Here is a 21889-nt window from a genome sequence, read left to right as displayed (position 1 = left end):
ATAATAATAATAATAATAATAATAATAATAATAATAATAATAATAATAATTATTATTATTATTATTATTATTATTATTATCGTAAGTATTTTCATCGTCTAATACATTAATAATAATAACAGTAACAATTTATCATAATGATTATTATTATCATTATAAATATCATCACCTGATACATGAAACATGAATAATAACAATAATAATAACACCAGTAACATTTTATTATAAGGATTATTATTATCATTATAAATATCATCATCACCTGATACATGAGTAATAATAACAGTAGCAAATAATAATAATAATAATAATAATAATAATAATAATAATAATAATAATAATAATAATGATCTGATACATTGCAACATCATGTAATCTTTGTAGAAGCGATAAGTGCAGTACCTGTGAGCGGCCAGCAGGGGTCAGGCAGGCTCCTCTCTCGCTCTCGCTTTGTACTTTGTAACTTTAAGAGAAGTTTCGCAAAACTTGTGGGCTCGCTCCTCCCTGCTATATCCGTTTGTGTAGCCCCGGGGCAGAGCTGCAGCTGAGCAGGGACGGGGTGCTGCATGCTGCAGGACAGGACCCTGGGACGATGCGGCCAGTGGAGAGTCAGCTCTTGTGACCAGACAGCATGGCTATGAGGACGGGGAGGAGGGGGCAGAGCCTGGCTCTTGCCCTGGTGCTGGGGGCATTGTGTGTCTCTGCTAGGATCTCCCTCCCTCTGAAGATCTCCTCGGCTATGGTCAACCAGCCCCGGCCAGTGTCTCCAGCCAACCCGAAGGATATAGTGGGGTTGTCCTTGGCCTCAGACCCCAGCGGCAAGATCAACTTCATGGCAATGGTGGATAATCTGGAGGGGGACTCTGGCAGAGGGTACTACCTGGAGATGTGGATAGGTACCCCCGCACAGATGGTGAGTGCCCTGGGGGGGAAGGGGGTACATAGTCCTCTGCCCATATACAAGCAGTATATAACCTGCACTATGTGATCCTTCATTGGGGAATTGTATGTTCAGCAGTTGTCTGATCAGTGAAGGGGGGTTAAGGGACCACCCTGCTTACAAAGGAGCAACTCCAACTTTAAGCCTTTAGTGTCCAACTCATTGCTGTCCATCTGTTTCAAAACTAGATCTTCCAGCATGGGCTGTCAGGGCATACTGGGAGTTGTAGTTTCGCAACAGCGGGGCAGACACAGGGTAAAAAGCACTGATAAACTGCCTGTCTGAGCATGATGGGAGTTGTAGTTTCGCAACAGCGGGGCAGACACAGGGTAAAAAGCACTGATAAACTGCCTGTCTGAGCATGCTGGGAGTTGTAGTTTTGCAACAGCGGGGCAGACACAGGGTAAAAACCACTGATAAACTGCCTGTCTGAGCATGCTGGGGGTTGTAGTTTTGCAGCAGCTGGGCAGACACAGGGTGAATGAACTGATAAACTTCCTGTTTGAGCATGCTGGGGGTTGTAGTCCTGCAATAATGTGAGACCTGGGTTTGGACTGTGCAGATTGTTACCTCAGGAATTCTGCAGAAACCCTCTTGTTGCCCCCTATAGTTAGATAATCACGAGGGCTCTGAGTATGTAGAGCACTACCTCCCCTCCCCCCTTGTCGGTGGGTTGTCAATGTGAGATCAAGCAGGGGGCCGCTGCTGTTTACTGCATAGGAAATTGTAGTGGCCAGTAGAGGTGGCCCCTTATTCTGGGGTGGCCAAACATGCTTCATCTACACAACTGCGATATAGGGCACACTCACATGGGTTATAACCGCAGGGCAGAGTATACTTCAGTGCACATGTTTTTGGGACCTGTCTTGGGCCAGTTTTACACTCACATTTTCAAGCTTATTTCGCCACTGCAAGTCCCAGCCAGATCGGGGGGTCTATAGGCTTGAATTAGAGGGATCTACAGAGCCAGGCGGTTGTCTAATGGCCCTATTCCACGGAACGATTATCGTTCATAAACTCGCTCAAACGACCGCTCGTTAACGATCAATAAACGACTATTTTTTGCGAACGATTACACATTCAATCTAGTGGGAATGTGAACGATAACGATTATTTTGCGGTCGTTACATGATCGTTAAAACGTTCGCCGGGATGATAATGTAGGCGGGGAATAGAAGTTTTTAGACACATTTTACGAACGATTTAACGATTTCTAATTCAACAAAACGATTAGCGAATTATCGTTGGAAGACAAACGATTTTTTTTCGACATGTTAAAAAACTTTTGAGAACGATTCAACGACCATTTTGCTCGAGTCGTTCGATCGTTTTCATCAATTCAACGGAACGATTATCGTTAACGAGCGGTCGTTTGAGCGAGTTTATGAACGATAATCGTTCCGTGGAATAGGGCCATTAGTCTGTGTTCACACTGGTTGCAGTTATATTTCAATACTTTTATGGTACTGAAGCATTTTCACTGAAATGACACAATACAACGACAGTACTGTAATAGTACCGCAGTGCGTGACTACAAACCTATGTTCACACACAGTATTTTGGTCAGTATTTTGCCAGGAGTGGGTTGAAAACACAGAAAGGCTGTGTTCACACACTGGAAATTTAGTGGATCGCCGCCATTTAATGGCAAAGTAATTACTGTTATTTTAAAACGACCATTATTTGCCATTAAATGGCGGCCAATCACTAAATTTACAGTGTGTGAACATAGCCTTTCTGTGTTTTCAACCCACTCCTGGTTTTGGTTGAAAAATACTGAGCAAAAATACTGTGTGGGAACATAGCCTAAACAGGCACTAATCTTTTAGATTAGTGCTCATTTACAAAACCTAGTATCTGGCTGGGGGGGCTGCATGAACCATTGCAGGATCATATGTCTGGTCCTTGGCTGCAGTTGATTGTCAGCTGCACATCTCCCCGATTACAAGGTGCAGCTGACACCTGATAATTTTTTTTTTTTTTGACCAGTCATAATGAAGTGATCAGCTGATCATTGGTCTTACTACATAGGACAATATCAGTTTGTCCAGCCAAAAATTGGCCTGTGCAATACATCTTAAAGTGACTGTACCACCAGGCCCAGGCTGAAACACTGTAGGCGGGCTGACCCACCCTTAGTGGGAAGAAACTCCAGCCCCTCCATGACATGACTCCATTAGAATCAATGGAACCCTATCATAGAGGGGCTGGGGTTTCTTCCCACTAAGGGTGGGTCGGCCCGCCTCCTGTGCTTCAGCCTGGGCCTGGTGGTACAGTCACTTTAAAGGAGAAGCCCAGCGAAAAATTTATATTGCCCCCCAAAAGTTATACAAATCCCCAATATACACTTATTATGGGAAATGCTTATAAAGTGTTTTTTTCCCCTGCACTTACTACTGCATCAAGGCTTCACTTCCTGGATAACATGGTGATGTCACGACCCGACTCCCCGAGCTGTGGCTGCTGGAGAGGATAATGGCAGTGGGATGCTCAGTGTCCCTCCAGTGCCCTGTGTCCCTCAGTGTCCCCCTACCATCATCCTCTCCAGCAGCCACAGCCCGCACAGCTCTGGGAGTCAGGTCGTGACATCACCATTTTATCCAGGAAGTGACATCACCATTTTATCCAGGAAGTGAAGCCCTGATGCAGTAGTAAGTGCAGGGAAAGGGGGTTATCCAGGACTAGAAAAAAAAAAAAAAACAGCACCACCCCTGTCCTCAGCCTAATTAATTTTAATGTATCTGAATTTCAAAACCCAGACTGAGTTTCTAAATCTTGGATAACCCCTTAAAGCAGCTGCCGGACACCTCTAGTGGCAGCTTATCTCAGGTAGATGAGATCCAGCATGCCCTATCCTGCATCACTAGTCTGCCACTTTTCATTCTTCTACATGGGGGTGACATTGGTGTTCTGTAGGGAGAGGGGTCTGATACCATCCCTAGTATGCAGTCATGCCAGCAATGTAACCCAGAGAAGGTGTGTACCCTGTGAGGGACAAGTCAAGTAATCCCTTCCTAATGGCCATTTGAAAAAAGAAAACAAAAAACTCTGAACACCATATGTGATGTTTTGTTTCTAGTAACTGTGTTGGATACAATTGTTCTGATTACATTGTTCTCTCTGCTTTATTGTTCTGGGGCCTGGTGGCCGAAGGGCTACAATGTGGTTAGTGACCCCCGTTTTTTCCCATCTTTGATATCTATTGCAGCCTGTATCTGACCAGCCCTGCTTCTGCCCAGATATACAGTATATAGAAGCTATGGATGTTTCTTGCATATGTGAAGCAGCTGGGGCAGGTCTATTGGTCACATGATGCTATGTTTGCTTGTTGTACAGGAATGTCCCATCACTCTGTGTATGAGATTTTCTGATACATTGCACAACTATTTATTACTAACAATGTATCAGTCTGGAAAATATGACTGTAGCAAACCCTCAGCTGTGAGAACAAGGTGGACAGATTTTCACCATCTGGGTCTCAACGTGAATATAGTAATGATCTTCAATAATCCACCTGTTGCAAAACTACAAATGCTGGGAGTTGTAGTTTTTCAGCTGCTAGATGAGGGTCACTGTTCCTGTCTCATTGTATCTAGACCAGTGCTTCTCAGTATCAGTCCTCATGGCCACCACAGGTTATGCTTGAGGATATCCCATACAAAGAACACCTTCAAACATGACCTGTTGGTGGGCCGTCCTGCTGTTACTAAACTACAATTCCCATCATGGACAGCCAAAGCTTTGGCTCAGGCGTGATGGGTATTGTAGTTGATGTGATTATAGTGAGGGTTATGGCTTCCACCAATCCTACCTCTCAGATCTGGCATAAGAAGTGCCTGCCCTGATTATTGGGGGTCTAACCTTTGGAACCCCCGCCAATCTGGGGCCAGTGTTTGTCTCTCTTTGGCAGCTCCTTCTAGTAGATAGAGCTGCATACCCTGTACGCTCAGCACTGTGGCGTGTTCAAGTCCTGGTCACAGCAGCCATCTACAACATCATTCTGGATTATTGGATGCTGGATTAAAAGAATTTTACTTTACTTTGTAATGAGAGGGATGTATAAAGAGACAAGCCCTACATTGTGCACACATGAGACGTGCTATAGCATGCTGTGTTTTTGTTGTTTTTTGCATAGTGCCCTACCCCTAGAGTGCAGCCATTCGGTTTTAGAGAATGTTGCCAAATTCAAACAGCTTAGCAAGTTTGCTTAACATGACATGTCCCGGATAAGAAAAAACATGGCTGCTTTCTACTAAAAATAGTCTCGCCTATCCACAGGTGCCGTGTCTCCATTTACTTCAACAGAGCTGAGCTGCAGTACCAGATACTGACATGGACAGGGGTGGTGCTGTTTGTTGAATAATTTAAATCGTCTTTTCGGACACATTAATCCTGACTAACCACGAAACCCTGATCTATGTTGTGACTTGTGTTGTCTTGTATTCTTTTATTGTCTCTAGTATGGACAAACTTTCAAAGTCTTTTCACAGGGTCTTATCAGGTAATAATGGTGATGGTAGCTCCAGGGCCCACACTCCAGTAGACCTGTCAGATGTTGGATAAGGAAGAGTCTTAGATCTGTGTGTTATCAGATGGAAACAACAAGTTCCTCTAACCTCCCCTGCCTGGTTGTAACCGTTGTGTAGCTTTCTCAATTACCACCTGCCTTTCTTGCACCAACCAATTCTCTGACTCTGCGGTGACACCTTTCACTCACATGACAACTGCTGGCTGTACAAGAGTGTGGACCCACCGGAGCATTGACCCCTGAATCCTTATAATGCACATTCAGGAGTCATTGTTGGTTTCCCATAAATGTCTCTTAATAACTCTTTTAAAGGGGTTCTCTACTTGGGACAGTCCTTGTTAGGAGACTGGGATCAGCTGTAATCTGTAGTGAAACCTGTCAGTAAAAGCCTATTACATGACACCATATAAGGGGGAAGCGAGCGCCGAACTGTGAGCTCCGCGCTCGATTCCCCTTCGTTTCCTGCTCACTGCCTGTACTATCACATACAGAGAACAGTGGGAGGGGCTGCCCATTGAAGTCAGCTGCGATCTGCTGCCTCCTCTCCTATTACACTGAGCGACGTCACTATCATTGTCATTTTAATAGAACATGTTTTAGGGTACAAACACACACACCGTATACGCAGCGTATTTACTGCTGCGATACGCAGCAGATACGCAGCAGATTAGATCTTAATAACTGAACACAGCATCAAATCTGCACCATCAAATCTGCTGCAGATCTGCTGCGTAAACGGTGTGTGTGTTTGTACCCTTAAGACCACTGTCAGCCGACATGCACAATGTCGGCTGATCATTGCTTTTTAACATGACCTACTACACCAAGTACAGCCAATAATTAGTTTGGTGTAATGGGGCCCTTTTGTTTATTGCTGTGTACTATCTAACAATGTGGCCCCCAGGCCTGGAAAGATTTTGCACCCTACTGTTAATGAAAATTAGAAGTCCTGAGGTGTCCTTTTTCTTTGAAGCCATTACAGGAAAGATCTGAAAGTCTCCAATAAACAGATTTGTTATTCAGTAGTTTGGTCGACAACTGGTGCCGCCATATGCTTGCCCACACCCGTCTGACTTTAACTATGAGGTGTGTTGGGATTCAGATTGTCCTTGCTGATATTGGTATTGATAGTATATCAATACCAAGTTGTGGTGTATGTCACTGATTTTTATTATTATTTTTTTTTTTTGTGACCTATAAAAAGGGGTAGTATCCTATTTCTTGTAACTGCACAGGTCTCACACTGATCTTGTGGTTGTGTAAACCTGTTCTTGTGAGATGATGGAGGTGTGTGCTGTGTATAGGTGAAAGGCCGCTCTCCTACACATGAGATTTCAGCCAGCGGCAGTCTCCTATTCCTACAGCAAAGAGAAAGAGCGAGTATGTGGAAGATCTGAGCCGGAGGGGTGCGGGACTGGTTCAGCCTGTACTGTACAATCCTGTAACCCTAACCTGTGATGCACTGTGACTGGTTTAACAAGCAAGGGCTGTTTGTCAGTGTTTTTTTTTGTTTTTGTTTTTTTCTGTGGTTTTCCAATAAGAGTTTAAAAAAAAAATCAAGATTTTTTTAAAGCAGTACTCTGGAGAAAAATAATGTCAGAAAGTTATATAGATTTGTGATTTAAAAATCAGCTGCTGTATGTCTTGCATGGAGTGGTGTATTATTTCCAGTCTGCTCTCTGCTGCCACCTCTGTCTATACCAGCACCTTTTACTGATATATGGAGGGAACTAAATGTTTGTAAGAAAGTATTTTTCTGGTTTTAATAAATAAGGGTCTTAGCTTGATAGAACGTAAAATATTTTGATAAACATTTATGAGAATGCAATTAATCAGTTATTACTAAGGGTACAAACACACACAGCGTATACGCAGCAGATTTGATGGTGCAGATTTGATGCTGTGTTCAGTTATTTAGATCAAATCTGCTGCGTATTTGCTGCGTATCGCAGCAGTACATACGCAGCGTATATGCCGTGTGTGTTTGTACCCTAAAGCTGGATTCGGTACATTTTTTTTTCTGACTCCAGACAAAACTAGCTTTGACTTCCTAGCCCTGCTGCTCTGGACAGTTCCTGGCATGGACAGAGGTGGCAGTAGAGAGCACTGTCAGACTACAAAGAATACACCACTTCCCACAGAACATACAGCAGTTGATAAGTACTGGACGATGAAGATTTTTAAATAGAAGTAATTTACAAATCTGTATAACTTTCTGACACTAGTTGATTTGCCTTTACCCCTTTTTGTTAAATGAAACTTTTAAAAGACACAATGGATAGCACCGATCACCGACGCTTCAAAGTGGTATTTTATTGAGCAAAGTGCAGCATAATATCCAGCATATCGCTATACAGGCGAGGACACTAAAAACACATTCACAGGTAGCAGCTGTTGCGCACACATGCACACTTCGTTAGACTTGAGAGCAGGGCCGTATTTACCACTAGGCACCTGTGGTCCGGTGCTTAAGGGTGCCTTCACACCTACCGGATCCACAGCGGATCTGACTTCTGCGGATTCGAAGGGAGAACCGCTGCGGATCTGGTATAAATTCACCCCTATGATAGCACATATTCGCAGCGGGATTAACATCCCGCTGTGAATGTGTTTTAACTTCCTGGTGCCCGCAGCCCCGCCATCGCATCCCCGCATCCCCCCCATCCCGGCCACATTCCCCCTCATCAGCCCAGCCGGCTGCCGCCCGCATCCCGCCGCCGAGATCATACAGTACCTGCTCTGTGGCGAGGCTGCCGGCTCCGGTCCCGCTCAGATCAGCTAAGCGGGACCGGAGCCGGGAGCCTCACTGCAGCCGCGCTGCCGAGCAGGTAATGTATGCTCGCGGCGGCGGGCCAGAGATGGGCTGATGGGGGGATGTGGCGGGGATGGGGGGGGATGTGCCGCCGCCGGGGTTGGGGGATGCGACGTCAGGGCTGCGGGCACCAGGGAGTTAAAGCACATATTCACATCCCGCTGCGAATATGTGCTATCATAGGGGTGAATTGATACCGGATCCGCAGCGGTTCTCGCTTCGAATCCGCAGAAGTGAGATCTGCTATGGATCTGGTAGGTGTGAAGGCACCCTTAGGCAGCACCTTTCAGGGGGGCAGCACCAGGGAGCAGGGGGAAGGAAACAACTTTTTTTATTGTGTTTATTTTTTTTTAATCTCTCACCTCCCATTCAGACTTGCCAGTAAATCTGGTGTCTTTTCGAGAGGATGTGGGGGGGGGGGGGGGGGGGGTTTGTTATGGTGGAATTATTTAGGTCTGGTGTTTTGGTAAATGTGATGTCTACAGCTATTATCTACCAACCTGTGGTGAGAATTCCTTCAGACAATATGCAGACTGCTCTAATCAATAATTCAATGTGGAAATTTTTTTACATCCTCTTTAACCTAAACCCACTGATCGAATGGCGCCGGCACGGGGTAGCCGGTGCCGCGATCCTTAGAATGAATGGAGCCGCGTCATAGAGGGAAGGGAATTCCCTCCCACTGGGGGCGGCCCGGCCTACCTCCAGTGCTTGAGCACCTGCCGGTTCCAGTGCATAGAATGGCACCGTGCACGGGAACGGGGCCTCGGTCCAAAAAACGGACCGCGGCATCGGCTTCCCCGTGCCAGCGCCGTTCGATCAGTGAGTTTAGGTTAAAGAGGATGTACCAGGTGGTACATCCTCTTTAAATAAAGTAGCTAAAAACCATGAAAAACGCAATTCTGAAATCACGCTCCCAAAGATGGGGCGTCTTCAGGTTTAGTGCCTAGTGCGATAGCAGCTGTTAATACGGCCCTGCTTGAGAGGTCTGAGGAAGCACACATGGGCGCGAAATGGCTGCTACCTGCAAATAAATGCGTTTCCAGTATCCTTATCTGCATAGTGATATGCTGGATAAGGGTATACACAACAGAGCATATACCCATACTACTGGAAAAAGGTGCACCACCCGAGTGACTTGAGAGCTTGCTCTGCTACCCAATCAGGAGTATATCTGAGCATTCAGAGGGAGGGGAGTTGTGCTGAATGGTGTGTCTTGTGTTTCTGCCCTTTTGTTAAATGATAGTAATGCTTCCTCTATAGGTCGGTGAGAGATGGTATCGCCTGATGTTGGAGGTCCCAGGCCTGGACCATAGGTTGTTTCTATCATACATCTCCCATTGTAGCAGTAGTTTTTTTGCAGATTAAAATAATGCGATCACTTATGGCCTGTGGCTGTCCAGCTGTTGTGAAACTACAACTCCCAGCAATGTTCTAGAATACACTGACGTTAAGACACATGATGGTGTCTCTGCGGTGTTTTGGTTGATCTCCCTGAGGTCAACCAGCGTCCTTTTGCATGCACTTACTAGTCATTGCTCCCACTAGCCAGAAACCTACTCCACACTGATGAGGGGCAAAAACCCCAAAACAGCTGTCTGTGGATGGATACCTTGCTGAGGTGGTTTCCTTGACTGGAGAACGCCTTTGGCTTGGTTGTTCCTTCCCGGAGGGAAGGTCTGGCTAGTTCACTGACGTCGAGACATGTGATGGTGTCTCTGCAGTGTTCTTTTGCATATTTACTTTACATCAGCTGTTGTGAAACTACAACTCCCAGCATGCCATAGCCATAGACTGTACTGACTGCATTTCTCTCCGTGGTGTAGGCGTTGTCCGGAGATCAGCAGAGACCTGGGATTCTGCAGGAAAGTAAATGACGTTCTTTCACTAAACAAATATTGAACAATATTGACTCATTGATTTGCTCAGTGACAGTGATCTGTTCTGTGTCATATGGAAATGTGCTGTGAGAGGAGGAGGATCCACGTCAGGACAGTGATAGATCTGTAATGTAGTGCCCATAGACTGCCAGGGACCTTGTGCCTCTAACTATGCAGGGGCAAAGCTTTGTGAATGGGATGCCATATACCCAGGGTTGTGTAAAGCAGCTTGTGCCCCCCTAGGCATATGGGAGTATACCTCATTAGTTATTCCACGTGCATCAGAATTTTATAAATAATAATACAACGTAAAAAACACTTGCATATATTGTTATAAAATGACATAGAATGTCATCCCTATGCACAGAAAGTGGTGAAATCAATCACAAAGCCACATTGTAATGAGCGGCTGCAAATCTGCCGGAAAATTTAGCATTAGTTCCAACCTAGGTGGATTGATCCAAAAGTATTTATAATATTATTTTTATATATTTTTTTTTTTACACCTAGGTGCTCCCTCAGACTGACAGAATTGTATTTCCGTCATAGCTGGAGGGCTGCAGGTTTGCCAGCCGTGTCGTAGAAGTAGGTCTTCAGTGGTCTGTGATGCCAAACCTGCTGCCAGAGAGGTGGTCATGTGACCAAGTTCTTTACATGTGACCAACCACACTACTAGAGACCAGTAAAAAGCAGTGTTAGCCCTTATATTTCCATAATACTTTATTGTATGCAGTCTTGGTAGTGGTTGTGTTTAGCAGGTTGACCAGCAAAATAAGTATATACAAGTATCTGCCATATGGCCCCGGTAGATCATGGGTGCATACTGTGCCTCCATGTTCCTTTAATCTCATAGAGGGTTTTCTTCCCCATGAACTCATATGGCATGTCGTATTACGGAGGACCACAGGCATGTCACAAGACTGATTCCTTACTGATGAGACAGAATCAATCTGTTAATATTTTGCTCCATCATGTTGGTTATTATAAAACACTCAGAGTCTGCATGGTGGCATCTGCCAAACACCATTGACCCATGCAGGACTTTGTCCAGAATAATTGTGTGACTTTTTTTTTTTTTTTTTTTTTGGCACAATTTCCACACTAAAGAAAACCATGATGATACCGGGGTAGAGATCCTGCTGGCAACAAACAGTCCAGATTTATGGAGCACTTAATTCTTCACATTTTTGTAGACCTTGATCTTGTCACATGTCAAGTCTTAGTGGGCAGATTGCTTGTATTCTATGAATTGTAAAAGCTATTGTCATGTGATCCCATGTGATGGTTAGGAATCTCTCAGCTGATGAAGTGGGTGGAGGGGGGTGAATACATTGGTCACTGTAGGAGTCGTATGACACATGCCTGGCGGCAGTTTCTCTGTGGTTGGACAAAGTCCTTTAAAATTTAGCGCATGACCTGGTGAGGTGTCATAAGATGCCTTGTCGGGTGTCCTGGGTGCTTGGTGCTGGAGTTTATTCCTCCCCTTAAAAAAAAAAAAAAAAAAGTAATATTACAGCAAAACATTCTTCACACATAGGCAGCACAACCACATAGCCGGCAGAGCCTGGCAGCTGGACTGGAGGAGATGTGCTGGATCTCAAGTGGCACAGATAGTGTGTTGTTTTTTTTCCAGACCTCAATATATATATCTAGATTATTACAAGGATCGTTTGTGCAGCCCAAGCTCCTTGATTTGTCATGCTGTGTAAAGGCACTTCAAACGAGCACAGAGCAGCCGGCAAATCGTCACATCTAAAAGGACCCATAGGACCCTATTACACCAACAGATTAGCTGACAGATTTTTTTTTTTTTTTTTTTTTAAGCCAAAGCCAGGAATGGATTTGAAAATAAAAGCATTCTCAATCTTTCCTTTATTATCTGTTCTCTGTTTATAGCCAATTCCTGGCTTTGGCTCAAAAAAATCTGTCAGATAATCTGTTGGTGTAATAGGGCCCTTAGGGCCCTATTCCACCGGACGATTATCGTTCGCATAATCGTTAATGATTAACGATCTCAAACTACCGCTATTGCGAAAGACCTGAAAACGTTCACTCATTTCCATGGAACGATAATAGGTTACTTATGATCGTATTTGCGATCCTTTTTTGTTCGCTATTACTTCGCTATTACGTTCGTATTTACTGTGAACGTCCAAACGACGTCTTATTCAATGCGAACGATTTGCGAACGAGCAACGATAAAAATAGGTCCAGGTCTTATAAAGCGATCAACGATTTCTCGTTCGGTTGTTAATCCTTAATTGCATTTCAACCGAACGATTATTGTTTAGATTCGAACAATTTAAGGATTATCTGAACGATAATCGTCCAGTGGAATAGGGCCCTTACTCTGGGGAACGGCCTGGCTTTTTTTCTGTACTGCTTTCCGTACTACCCTAATTCAACCAATTCCTACTACCATATCCATAGATTTTACGATATTCATGGACAGAATTATCGAGGTCACATCACAGGTCCTGTTACATACTGTACACCAGTCTTCCTGAGCCTCTGTTGTAGCCTACATGGCTTATGACTCTTAATACCCAACCTATATTGGTTTCTGGGCTCATGACTGTTCTAGCCTAAGCCACAGGCTCTTATTTTCTGCCTGCAACTTCTTTTATAACCTTTTAATTTCTGCAACATCTAGTTTCCGGCCATGTTCACATGCTGTAATACAGCGGCCGCTAAGTGACGCGGCTGCTGTCTGTCATATTCTGCAGTACTACAGTACCAGCCGGGTGAACATCACTTCCTTTTAATTGGAAAGCGGGTACATTCGGGTGTGCCCACGCTCCAATTAGCCATAGCAGACAATGTAAAGAACGTCCTGAACCGCACTTTACATTGTCTGCTCGGTCTATTTCGTGCGGCTGCACAAAATAGACATGGCAGTTTTCTGTGCGGCCACATGGAATACCGGCCCCTGCGATTTAAACAATGTCAATTGTTGCAAGCCTGCAACAACGGCTGTGGTTTAATCAAAAAATGCAGTGCAAACAAGGCCTCATAGTAATAAAGTTGAAAAAGACAAGTTCAACCTAACCCTAGTGACAACCATTATACTGGTACATGCAAATAGCGCCACATTTTGTTTGTATGTAATTCAATTACCTATCAGATGTACTGAAGCATAAAAGAACAATTAATAAGAAGCCAATTTGGATATAGATGTAGTTTGTTTTTTGTTTTGTTTTTTTTATACCCATCCTATAGCTTTTTTACCCTATCCAGAATTGATGTCTTTGGCAGCATTTTCCTGTTAGATTACAATGCATTGCCTCTTGTGCTGTCACATGGAAGCTATGGCTAAATATTATAAAGCCAAAGGTACTCTATATACTCATACAGATCAGTACACACAGCTATTACATAATAAAGTATTAGAGCATCATGTTGGTGTCCATTTACTAGAACAGGCCTGCAGTGCCGTCAGTCACTAATGCTGTAGCTCTGGTCGTCATGGTAACATGTGGCGCTCTGACTTTTGTACACTGCTTCCCTGCGCGGGACATAGGCCTGTAGTCTACACTTTGCCGCCATAGATTGTGCTGATGCTACATATGTAGTGAATGAGGGGGTGAGCAGAGGAATGTATTGTCAGCCACCAGTGTCTGCCAGTTTGCTCCAGTCTACGGCACCGAGGTGGGGGGGGGGGAGATACGACTGGTTATGGTAATTGTGGAGGAAGCTCAAGACTCCTTTCCAAGACAATGGAATTCTGCTTAAAGGCATTATACATTATATACATTATACAGCCTCTAACGTATATAGAAAGGGATACACACAGCAACCAGTCTAATTCAATGTCCCTGATGTTATTTTAAAGAGACTGGTTTCTATGGGTGATGCTGACAGCGGGAATCAAACCTTGTTCATAAAAACAGTAGAGCAGTTGCTATAGTAACTGATCAGATCCCTGCTTAAAGGGGTTTCCCATCCAGGTTTAGAAAAAGATGTTTGCTTTCTTACAGAAACAGCACTACATTTGTCCTCCGTTTGGGTTTAACAACTCTGTTCCATTGAAATTAATGGAGCTGAATTGTAATACCACACACAACCTGAGGACAGGGGGTCGCACTGTTTTTGCAAAAAAAAAATAAAAATATCTGTGGGTTTTCTTATTCTGGATAACCCCTTTAAAAATTAGGCAATTTGGTTGCAATGGGAAACTGACCCACCATTCTGTTCTTCTGCAGTCTTACCCCATGTTTTAAAGCTGTTTTATACATAGGCCTTTCTATTTGCATTTCTCTTTAAGATCCCAGTGAATAGAACCATTTTACCTTATATCTAAGACCTACCTGGATCTATAACTTCTTGCCCAAAAAAAAACCAGAAGGTGCAACGGCAACCTACAGGTGCAAGTACTTACCGTACATACTATGTAGTACTATGCACTTGCAACTGTAGGTTGCTGGTGCACCTTCTGTTTTTTTTTTGTCTGTACTTAAAGGGGTAGTCCACCAAAAAATTTTTTCTTTCAAATCAACTGGTGCCATAAAGTGCCAGAGATTTGTAATTCACTTCTATTAAAAAATCTTAAGTCTTCCAGTACTTATCAGCTGCTGTGTGTCCAGCAGGAAGTGGTGTTTTCTTTCCTCTCTGACCCAGTGCTCTCTGTTGCCTCCTGTGTCCATGTCAGGAACTGTCCAAAGCAGGAGCAAATCCCCATAGAAAACCTCTCCTGCTCTCCAGACTAGAAATAATACAACTTCCTGTTGGGCATACAGCAGCTGATAAGTACTGGAAGGCTTGAGATTTTTTAATAGAAGTAAATTACAAATCTCTGGCACTTCATGGTAGCAGTTGATTTGAAAGAAAATTTTTTTTGGTGGACTACCCCTTTAAGCCACATGCAGCGTGCAACCTACAGTGTAAACAGAGGCATAGGGGTGCTGCCAATTTTTGCTTTTTTTTCTTCAACTAGATTTCACCCTTACAATAGAAATCTAGTGGATTCTCCTCACTCTGTGTCTCACTGTTCTATAGCATGGGAATACATCACAGGACAACATCATGGGTAAAGGATGTTATGGGGAAATATGATACGGGATTATCTAACAAAGTAGTTTACTTAAGGTAAACCTTTAATGAATTGGATATATTATGAGGCCAAAAGCCCTTAATGGTGTAATCCACCCCGTCAGATGCCTGTACTTATTCCTCACATGAATTACATAGCATGAAAATCCATCAGGACATGTTCCATTCACACTGATACTGCATGATAGTTGCGGGGTATTACTGTATGGCACTGTTTGCTGTGTTGGAGCTGGTAAACCATTGTTTCATTGCTGTTGCCATTCCCTTTGTCAGTCAATGACACTAGGAACAGTGTTTCTGGATGTTGTCCTGCAGGAGATGCTGGCCAATGGGGCCATTGTCCTGGTAACACAATTTTCTTCTTTCAATTAGCTCAGGAAATTAGAAGTGTTGTGCTGTATGTCTAGGCCCAACTAGCTGTAATGGCAGCGTATATAGTATCTGGTGGCAGCATTTGGTGGCAAGCTCTCTATTCATTGCAGGGATGAATGCATCAGTTTTCTCAGATCTAAAACTAACAACTTATCCCCTTTCCTGTGGATGCAATTAGCTCGGGCAAGGGCTTGTGTTTTGAATAGAAAGAGGGATAAGTCGCAACTAGACAGATGCATATTAACAGTACAAAGGAGTCGCTTCATTAGCTCGCACGTCTCTAGTCGCAAGCAGACCCACTGGCAGCCACTTATCTCTCCAAGGCCAAGAGGATGGAGTACTTGAAATCCAACACTTTCGATCAGTTGCCATCTCCAACTTTTTCCGATGTATATAGTGGCCTTTTGTTAGAGAGTGAGAGAGGATGACTGAAGCCTGAGGCATCCCATGTAACTACCCTGTAGAGAGATAGAGAGAGAGAGAGAGACTGCTTTTGAGGTTGGAAGTCCTCCAAGTGGTTGGTTTTGAAAGAGAGGGTGCCATCAAGGCTGGGGATTCTGAGAGGTGCTTGTCCAAGGGGGCCAGTGGCTGCTTTTTTGCATCTGGAGCATCTTGTTGGCCCGAAGCAATGTCATTGTGTTGAAGCTTAACTATAGGCCCCATACACACTGGAAAACATTCGCCTGAACCTGCTGATTTTGGTGTCGACTAGCCGACCATCGACCCCGCTGCCCCTCCCGCACTCACCCGCTCGCTGCTGCCGCGTTGAGTAGCAACGGCAGCAAGCAGGGAACGAGGAGCAAACGAGCACTGAGAGCGCTCGTTTGCTCCTCTAAACGACCCGTGAAATAGGGCCATTACCCTTCTAATCAGCCGAGGGATCATGAGAGATAGCTGTTGCCCAAACAGTCGCTTAGCCATTAGCCATCCTGTGTTGTGTAAGTGACGGTAACCATTAAGCTTTATGGCTTGTCATGGGAAGCATAATAAACTTTGCTATGTCTGTCATTTTTAGTGGGGTGTATTCTTTTTGTTACAGAAAATTAAAGTAAATTCCATATTCCAGCTGCAGATCAGGATGTTCCGATCAGTTCTGATCTAAAAGGAGATATTATATCCTCAGGAGACAAATTGCCAATTCCACCTTAGAAGAATTTTTTAGCCTGACTCTTTATTTGGCAGAGATATTGAATTATTCCAGAAAGTTGTCTGGCCTAAAAAATCTTGCATTTTTTTCTTTCTTTCACGCAATTAGAGATGGCAGAATTAATAGAGAGTTCAGTATTCCCTAATCTTTGGCCAGATACAAAGAACATAGTTCATTGATGTTTTTGGACACTGTGTGCAATGCTTGTTTTTGCCTGTGGGGGGCACTGCAGGGAAACCTATTACACAAAGCATTTATCGGACGTGTAATCTCAACGGCAGCGGGCGCGGGATGTCGCTTGCTCTCTACATCGCCCCGGGACTTTACTGTCTTGCTTTTGCTACATATGTCACCAGGGTCTAGCATGGAGGCCACTTTGTGATCAGCTCAAAGGACTTTTCTAGCAAGTAGGGGAGGGAAACCAATAGCTTAATCCAACTTCTTAGATTTTTCTTTGTTATAAATTGACTTTTTTGTTGTTGTTTTTGTGACCATCCACTAAACAAGGATTTTTCATAAACCAGCACGGATGACAAGGCAATATCACACTGGAGGGATAGTGGTCATGATGCTTTAGGAGAGCAGTGACGGGCAGCTGGCGACCCAGAGACTGAATTCTGCCCACAAGTGGTCACTCTGTAGCCCCTAGCTAGCCCCTTCATTCTGTACATTCAGCTCCATTCACTTCAATGGAATTGAGCTGCAAAACACAACAAAACGAAGCACAGGAGTGATGCTGTTTCTGGAAGAAAGCAGCTGTGTATTTCTAAGCTTGGATAACCCCTTTTTCAGAACTGTTTTAATGATGTCCTACCCTGCGGATACCTGATTGGTAGCAGTCTACTTGCTAGTGCTGAGGCATCCACATATATAGGTCTGGAAAACAGACAGTTTTTAGTTGTTGAGCCCCAGTAATCAGATATCGATGACCTATCTTTATTATAGACCATCAATATAAGCCAGTTCACACAGGTGTATTAACAATGCAGTTTTGGTTCCATATTACAGCTCCCCCACTGGGGGCATTCACACGTTTTTGTGAGTTCATTGCAGTGTGTCAGTATGGTAACACAAAAATTTAATTAGTAAACTTCAAATTCTGTTCCATAGCACGTGTCTGTGTTTATGGAACGTGTGGATACCCCCAGACTGGTATCTGTTTGGACCATTAGACCCAGGGCTTGCAGCTGGATGCAAAAATCTAGCAATAAGCTTGCACATCTATAATAATAAAAAAAAGTAAACTAGCAAATATAAAACTGGAAAACCCCTTAAAATGTGGAGGATTCCTCCAGCAGCCGGCGGCATCTCTAGTGGGGACGTGATGCATGACTCCGCGCAGCGCCAGCTCCTTTCAGGAAACATATGTTTAAGCAGATGAGATGCTTTGCTAGTTATAAAGTGCCAACCGAACATGATTAACAAAATGAGCGCCAATAATAACATGTAATAATGGCATGCAAACCCAGCCGAGCCCGGCCAGGAAGCGATTTAGTGCGCGGCGCTCGCAAGGAGTTGCAGCAGATGGGCTTGTAATGTAATTAGGAATCTTTGTGGTAAATGAGGCATTATATAAATTGGCTGCTAATTTTCACATCTATTAACCCAGCGAATAGAAAGAGCCGCAAATACTTATTTTAAGGTGTGTTTTTTTTTTCTTTCTTCCTCTTTGGTTATTGAGCAATAAAGAAGTATTGAATTTTTCCCCCATTATATATATTCAGCTGGGTTGGGATGGATGCCAGCAAACTAAGTGGTCAGGCGGTATAAGAGGATGTGTATTCTACATGGGGTCAAACTACAACTCCCAGCATGCATTGAAGAGTTTGCAGTCTCTGTATGTCAAACTGGCAGCCCTCCAGCTGTTGTATAACTGCAAGCGTTGGGGTACTTTTACACCAAGCAATTTTCCGACGATAAACGATCTTAAACGACTGCTAAGGCAAACGACCCGAAATCGTTCGCCCAAGTACACGAAACGATCGTTATTTATGATCGTTCTTGCAGTCGTTTAATCGTCGCTATTGCGTACGTTTCAGCTGTAAATTCTTATTCCACCGAACGATGTGCGAACGATAAAAATAGGTCCGGATCCTATTAAACGATCAACAATTTCTCGTTGGTCGTTTATCGTTGCCTGCTATTAAACAAAATGATTATCGTTCAAATCCGAACGATTTAACGATTTTTCGAACGATAATCGTTCCGTGTAATACCACCCTTAGCCTTGGCTGTCCAGGCATAATGGGAGTTGTAGCTTTGCAACAGCTGGGGGCCCGCCAGTTTGACCCCCCCCCACTGTATGTGAGCAAGAATGATGATCTAAGCTGGCAGCAAGCAGAGATCTTGACACCAAGGTAAGTTGCAAAACTTGTCTTTATGCAACAACAAAGCTTTTGTTTAGATGCGGATTGGTCCTTGTGTAAGCAACTAACTTCTTGGATTGAAGAAATAAAGTTTATTCAAGGACAATCAGGACATGCTACCCTGTGTATCTGACATGGTTACGGTTACTGAATAGGATTCTTCTATGCATTCCTATGGCATGTTGTTGCCCATGCCAGTTTGGCACAATTAGCTGATTGGCTCCAGCCTAGGAATTTGACGTTACCGAGCCGTGAAATGCGCTGTCGCACTTTTTTTTTTTTTTTGTCTGTTGTGGTTTGGTTTCCTGTGAGTTTTTGATGGTTGTGAACAGCATAGACTCTTATGTTCATGCACTGTAAAGGTGTTCAGTTGTGCGGTGTGGCCGGTAAACTTGCAGTATTCTGTTATAAGGGCATAAAAATGCTTCTCTTGTTTTAGCTGGGAGTTGTCTTACGCTGAGAGCAGTTCTGAATGCAAAAATATAATACTGCCCGTATATACAAGAGAATAACCACTATAATACTGCCTCCTATATACAAGAGAATAACCACTATAATACTCCTCCTATATACAAGAATATAACTACTATAATACTGCTCCTATATACAAGAATATAACTACTATAATACTGCTCCTATATACAAGAATATAACTACTATATTACTGCCTCCTATATACAAGAATATAACTACTATAATACTGCTCCTATATACAAGAATATAACTGCCGTAATACTGCTCCTATATACAAGAATATAACTACTATAATACTGCTCCTATATACAAGAATATAACTACTATAATACTACTCCTATATACAAGAATATAACTCTTATAATACTGCCTCCTGTGTATAATAATGTAAATGTGTATTTTAGCACATGGCTGTGGCTCTGCATCTTGCAGTCTGGGTTATACTATAGATGTAAATGTTCTCTGCACTGCAGATATGTGAGATGAAGCTGTGATCATGGGGTCAGGAGTTTCTCTGGTCATCTGCCAGCAGTCTTGGTGCAGAACACTCGGTCTCCTCCCCTCAGGATGTTTAGGCTGATAACAGGGAACACTACATAAGTCTGAAGACCATAGATAGGCGCTGCTCTATAAAGGACCTAGGTGCAGTGTTCCTTTAATTACTGACACATGTGGGTTGCTGTTTTGTACCATTAGTAATAATGGCGGCACAGTCTCCCTGTTGTGTACAATGCCCTCAGTGTGCCCGTGTTGCTCGGTTGGGGTGGTAGACCCATGAATACCCGGTGCTGTACTGTGGAGGAGGGCACTGCCGCTGCTTGTTACATTCCTCAGCTACACACGAGTCCTTGGCACATTTCTCAGTTACTTGGGAAGAGCCGCCTTCTGGAGACACAAGGGCGCCCCCTATGGTCCTCTATTAGCATAGTTTCCTCTTACTCAGCACTATTATATATGGCATCTATCACACCCCTGGCTCCCTGACAACTCCCCCATTAATACATTTAGCTTTTTATGTACATCTTTTTCCCAACATTTTTAACCCTTTATATACTGTGTTCTAAAGCGTTTGGTACTGTGTATCAGCGCACCAGTACATGTAGCTTCCAATAGCCTGGATCCATTTGCAGCAAACCCTGGTCACACAGTCTGATGGAAATGTGCGCTGAGAACCTCAAATCTTGGTGTGTCTTTTTACATAGGCAGAGTTTGTTAAATTAACTTTTGGGATAGTAATTCCTAGGGGAAAAGATGTTTAGGGGGTTAGCGCCACCTCTGTCCTCAGGCAGCGTGTAGTATTACAACTCTGCTCTGTTCGGTGTGCGTGGTGCTTTTCCTGGGATAAAGCTGCCATGTTTTTGTAATCCTGGATAACCCTTTTAACCAGGGTGAGAAGTCAGCCAGCGACATAGCTTGGACATGTATAGAAGGTCTGTGCTGCCAGATTTCTACAAGAACAGGAGACGTCTCGACTGGCTGACAAATGGGTAATTTACTGAGTGTTTTTATTAAGTTTACAGTCATTGTGTGTTCTCTCACAATTGCTTGACTTTCTATTTGTGAACCAGGAAGCTCAGGATGAACGTTAGCCTGGAAGAGGGGTGATGCTGAGTGAATTGTCATATTACAGATGTATGCTTATAAAAAAAAAAAAAAAAAAAAGAAATAGCTGAGATTTGCATAACCTTTTTTTTTTTTTTTTAAGTGGACATGTCTTTAATAATAAAAAATTTTCTTTTACAGTTGAATATATTAGTGGATACGGGAAGCAGCAATTTTGCAGTCGCCGGGGCCCCAAATCCTGATATTACCAAATTCTTCCATTCAGATTGGTGAGTGTCCCCTCTCATGATGTATTTGTATCTTCCAGGTTTCTCAGTTTCTGGAGGAATGGTCACTATTACTCTCATACTCAGTGAGAGGTTTGGGGTTACTGTACCGTCCCGTGGAGGCACTGGGTGTACATATGTGACTGTTATACAGATCTGGAGGAAGCTTGTTATACAGATCTGGAGGAAGTTTCTCTTGTCCTATCAGGAGGTTCTGTACATGGTTCCCCATACTCAGTGCAGAGCTGCCTGGGGCATCGGGGCAGGCCCCCCGAGCTGTTCAGGCCATCGAGGCAGTATCCAAAGCCGTTTGGGGCATAGTCTGTAGACTGCAGCATTTATTGTCATGGTCCTCAGCCATCGGCATGTCTCAGGATTTCTCCCGTTCTTAGCAAAATCTCCCAGACATTCCCAGTAGACTTGGTAACTATACAGGTTCATGACGTCCCCAACAACATTTACTTTTCCAAAATGGGGAGCCTTTAAGCGGCA

General features: G+C 43.7%; 1 protein-coding gene across 1 annotated transcript in view; it reads left to right on the top strand.

Annotated features, from left to right (window-relative positions):
* The first annotated feature begins 505 nt into the window (after positions 1-505).
* Positions 506-21889, top strand: part of BACE2 (beta-secretase 2) — a 35020-nt gene continuing 13636 nt past the window's right edge. Inside the window, exons 1-2 of the mRNA XM_069946222.1 lie at positions 506-913; positions 21312-21400. Coding sequence (XP_069802323.1) covers positions 632-913; positions 21312-21400 — 371 coding nt within the window. The 5' untranslated portion in view covers positions 506-631. The remainder of the gene's footprint in view (positions 914-21311; positions 21401-21889) is intronic.

This window comes from Dendropsophus ebraccatus, chromosome 11 (genome assembly GCF_027789765.1).
Source record: "Dendropsophus ebraccatus isolate aDenEbr1 chromosome 11, aDenEbr1.pat, whole genome shotgun sequence".
NCBI classification, from domain to species: domain Eukaryota; kingdom Metazoa; phylum Chordata; class Amphibia; order Anura; family Hylidae; genus Dendropsophus; species Dendropsophus ebraccatus.
This window is presented reverse-complemented; position numbering and strand designations above follow the sequence as displayed.